The sequence below is a fragment of the Pollachius pollachius genome (genome assembly GCF_949987615.1).
Source record: "Pollachius pollachius genome assembly, chromosome: 12".
NCBI classification, from domain to species: domain Eukaryota; kingdom Metazoa; phylum Chordata; class Actinopteri; order Gadiformes; family Gadidae; genus Pollachius; species Pollachius pollachius.
Genome location: NC_136945.1, coordinates 3,180,534 through 3,185,533, shown reverse-complemented (window position 1 = coordinate 3,185,533; position 5,000 = coordinate 3,180,534). Strand labels below are relative to the sequence as shown.

Here is a 5,000-nt window from a genome sequence, read left to right as displayed (position 1 = left end):
TATTTTCTTGTCCTACGTTATTTTATTTGAAATGCTATCCATGCTTCTATATAAGAATGTACAAAGTACAAAGAATGCATGCAATATAATTATTATCATAAATATTATCATAACTTCAGAACACATAAAACATACCCTTTTTAAGCTGTGCTTTAAAACTTTGAAACACCATTTAAGAAAAGAGTACTTATTATTATTATTATTTATTTTTTAAATTTAGGGCGGAGGAGAATGTAGGGATAGGGGGTTGAATCCTAGCTAGAAAAGCACTGAGTTCTAACCCAGCGTCCCTAGTCTACCTCTAGTAGGACCTGAGTAAAATGCCAAAGCCCCTTCCTGCTAATAAATTACACGTATCTAAATCATATACTGTAAGTCACTTTGGGCGTCTGCATTTGCTAAATGACTGAATCGTAATTGAGTTGCTCTCTCTCTCTCTCTCTCTTCAACCTCTCTCTCCTATGGCCCTTGTCCCCAGGTGAGTACTGGCAGAGTGTGCGGTCCATGGCTCCCACGCTGGAGCTGTCCCACCTGCAGGCCCATAGGGTCCGAGTCCCGGCGCCCACCCTCCTCAGCGCCCTGGCCTCCCTCTCCATGGGGGTTCTCTCTCCAAACCGGTAAAGGTGAGGGCAGTGCTGGGCGGTCGTACATCTGGTAACACACTGTAATAGCATTCTAATAGAAGTCATTTCTAAGAACATTAATATAAATTGGGCGGCACTGGCCCAGGAGGTAGAACGGGTTGACTTGTAACCGGAGGGTTGCTAGTTGGATCCCCAGCTCCTCCTAGCTGTGTGTCAAGGTGTCCCTGAGCAAGACACATCTAACTGTAACTGCTCCCGACGAGCTGGCTGTCGCATTGCATGGTTGTTGGTGCCGTCAGTGTTTGAAGGTGTGTATGAATGGGTGAATGTCACTTTGAGTGGCCACTGGTTAGAAAAGTGTTATATAAATGCATTCCATTTACTATTTTACATTGGTAGATGATTCACAAATGCTCAGGCATTAATGTATCATCAACAAATGTCTATTATTTAATTAATGATAAGTTCATCATCAACTAAAGGCTTACAAATGAATGTTTTGTTAATAATTGATTTGTCATTAACTGAAGGCTGATAAATGTGTTGATAAAAGTGTTGTTATTTTGCAGTAGTATGCAGAGCAACACTTTTTAAATTTGACTAGTGGGAGTATTGTAGTTAAGTAGTTGTAGTAGTCGTAGCAGTGATAGTACTGACTAGTCTCACTATTGGGATTCAAACAGAATAGTGCTGACTCAGGCGTTAACTTCAGTCTAATTGAAGACAGGTTGATTTTGCACCGATCAGAGATATTCAAACAGGTCTGTACTGTGGAAACACAGGTGTTTGTATCTATGTTGTTGATTTCATTGTTTATGAAAACCTAAATATTTGTCAAAAGTCTGCAGACACTGACAATATATTTTTTCTATTCCTCCTTCAAGAAAAGATAAAAAAACAGGATCTCAAGAGTGATGATGAATCCATGTAGTGCGAGGGTGCAGGAAGTATCTTCAAACAAGTACCACACACCCACCTCCACACAGTCACTCATGTGGATGTGAGAGAATAAGAACAATAATGGGACCAGCTCTGTCTCTCTCTGTTCGACCACTGTGTGTAACGCTCACACGCCACTGGATCACTGCCCCACCTGGCGACCTCAAACTCATCATACCATGATCCTTCTCAGGTAATGTTGACCAAATTACATGACCAAAACAATACTAAAACTTATTGATGAAGGATGAGTCTTACCTCCGGTGAATGTGTGGGGAAGCAGCGATATTGACATGCAGACGTGGAGATACTTGACACGGAGCAGCACCATGACTCAGAGCATCCTGCCTGGGAGATCTCTCCCCATGGACATGTTTTTTAGAACCACACAGAACTCCAAACCCCAACCTTGTACTCTTAAAACGGGGGGGAGGGGGTCAAGGTTATACAAGGTTATATACCCACCTGTGACTGACAACAGACACATCCACTGTACTTAAGATGTGTCCCACTTTGATGATGTCGTATGTTTAGGTGGGACCACAATGAATGAATGATGGATCAGATCCTGAGATTTTCTTTTGTTTTGAATTGTAAATTATGTAATGTGAACCGTGGGTGGAGTCTTAATCTATAGAGGAGTACAACGGCAGCAGACATTTATGCTGATAGAGAATATTGACAATCAAAATGTTTCTGATTTGTGTTTTTTTTACTTTTTTGTTCTATTGCCTATATTTGTGTTATAGTTAACTTTCTTGTTAAGGGCTCTATGACTACAGCTATACCTGTAGCTGTGTGATTTTTCAAATGAAAGTGGTGGCATCCGTCCATCCAGCACAGTCTTAACGATGTCTGTCACAGATCTCTGAACACTTGGATGAAGGTGACCTATAAGAAAACATTGTGTAGGGTTTCTGTTCTATATTAACTTTCCTTTCAATGACACAAACATTGAACATGTGTGAAGTCTTAATGTACATTACACAGTGCTATTGAAGATTTATCTGGCCTTAGTTGTGATGATACATATGAGATTACTTAGAACATAGGATGTTGTATACAAAAAACTTTTTACTGGACTTTCTATGCAAGGTTTGGGATTCATAAACACACTCGATGTATTTATACAATGTATTTAACTCTACAGATTTTTCTTTGTCAGTTGGGCCTTTCTTCTGGAGTATTATGGTCTATATTGTGGGTGTTAACAGGGTGCAAGAAGACGTGCATTCGCTTGTGGTCACTTTTAGAGTTGATTGTGATTCATGCATGAAGATTTACTTATGCTCTCTCTCTCACCCGAGTTTTATATATGATGCATTTCTGATATGTATCAAACTGACACACACACACACACACACACACACACACACACACACACACACACACACACACACACACACACACACACACACACACACACACACACACACACACACACACACACACACACACAAAGTTGACGCTTATAAGCTGGCAACCAAATACATACACAAGAGCACTTAGTATATCTCCAGGTAAGGGGTGTGTGGGGGTGGGAGGTTGACAGGAAGACACAGGAATGACTTTTCTAATCGTTTCTGGAACCCGGTTGTTTTTAGAGATTTTTTGTAACCTGTGGATGTGCATTCCTGCTCCATTGTATTACAAACATGTGTCTTATACTCTTTAAGCTCCATCATATCAAAGACCAGTGGGCCCTCCTTTAGTTCAAATAATTTATAATTTTCTGTTTACCATCGGGTCCATAGCTCTGTAGGGATGTTTTGTTCCCGGGACTAAAATATGGAATGACTATGATACATTTAACAGTTAAAACATTGAGGTAGTTGGTAAACCCAATGTGTCCCAATTGGACACAGGTTGTCAGGACCGCCAAGACTTATGGGAACAGTTTGCAAGCATTGATGCTAGCGTGTCAAAAAAGAGAACCTTTGAAATGTTTTTGTTTATATTCAGCGATGGGATCACCAAAGGCCCTTGTAGGATGTGTAAACAACCTTCATGTTCCGACCCTATGATATGGTCTTATTTATTAACTAATCCGTGTTGAAATTCCACATTTTTAGCGCATGTGTTGTGTAAGCACAATGTCTTACACAAATTTGGTGGTGCTTTAAATTATTATTTTTTTTATTGTTGGTTGTTTTGGTATTTGTTTGATTTATTTCTTTATTTACTTGCTAGGTCCTGTGTGTACAGGAGATCGATAGCTGTCTTTGCTAGCAATATAACAGTATAGCAGTGTCCAAATCAACTCATATTTCATTGTAATCACTTCAGTTTGAATTCTATTGACAGATTTATCACTAGAATTTTCATTGATTGATTGATTCTTCAGTTTTGTCTTAGTTAATTATTCTTTTTTTTAATTCTTGAAAGAGAACGTTGACGGTGTCTAACTCACTTAATATAGGTGTCCTGACATGGATGTTCCCTAACATGAAGGTATTTGTACCTGAATGAAGATGACCTCTCTCTTCGTGATTTCACGGTGAATTGATGCACAATATTGTACATAGCAAGAGACCAAAGGAGAAGCAAGTGCCTTGACCACCCTGTCCAAAAAAGCCCTTAACTGGATCTTAATTTAAAAGGACGGGCAGCATCTTATATTTTAAGGAATTCTGTACCGTGTACATACTTATAATGAGCTTGGATTGGTTTCTTGATCTTTTTTTTGTCAGTTATTTCCATGTTTTAGACCTGTTTTTGTCTTAAGAACAGAATTTCTTAATAAAGTTATTGTATTACCTAATTTTCTGTAGTCTTTGCTTTTGAATGTTTCGTTTCTAAGCCCCAGTGCCTCTGAACCCACTTTCTGAGATTACATACATTTTTTTTCCCCAACTTTATTATCAACACAAACGGTAATAATAAAGAACATCAAAGCAACACTGTCAAAGCACAAAACATCAAAACAATTCAGAAGAAAATTCTATCAACCAGCAAATAGACTATTTATAAATGTTGAGACCATGTATACTGCAATTTAAATTGCAGTATGTTATTCCATACTACAGCATGGAATGACATTGCAGTATTTAGTGACATAATTTGATTACTGTAATGCAGTAATTACATGAGCAATCATTGTCCCCATTTAAAATTGTCCTCAATTTTAAAGCCACTTTCCTTCCTCAAGAATGTGTCAAACATAAACTTTGCAAAAATACATCCTTAAAATGGCACCAATCATACATTTTTTGACATTCTAAAATATTTTCTACATCCTTCCCTAAAAACACAAAAGAGAAATCACAAGAAAGTACGAATGAAATAGTTGCTAATGCAAGAATATTGAGTCATGATTTAACATGAAACTTTCTACTTTATTAAACGTGTGGGAACATGCAGTCTGAACATTAAAACAGTGTAAATCCAGAATTACAGAAAAGTACACAGGAATTGTCAAACTATCTGCGGCACCAAAACAACATTTGGATAGGATCCTTGTGCTCTCTCCCACCTCGC

General features: G+C 38.4%; 1 protein-coding gene across 1 annotated transcript in view; it reads left to right on the top strand.

Moving 5' to 3' along the window:
- The window catches only part of LOC307084096 (histone deacetylase 7-like), a 48,132-nt gene extending 43,848 nt beyond the window's left edge, over window positions 1-4,284 (top strand). Inside the window, exons 24-25 of the mRNA XM_079748260.1 lie at window positions 479-617; window positions 1,469-4,284. Coding sequence (XP_079604386.1) covers window positions 479-617; window positions 1,469-1,499 — 170 coding nt within the window. The 3' untranslated portion in view covers window positions 1,500-4,284. The remainder of the gene's footprint in view (window positions 1-478; window positions 618-1,468) is intronic.
- Window positions 4,285-5,000: the final 716 nt, after the last annotated feature.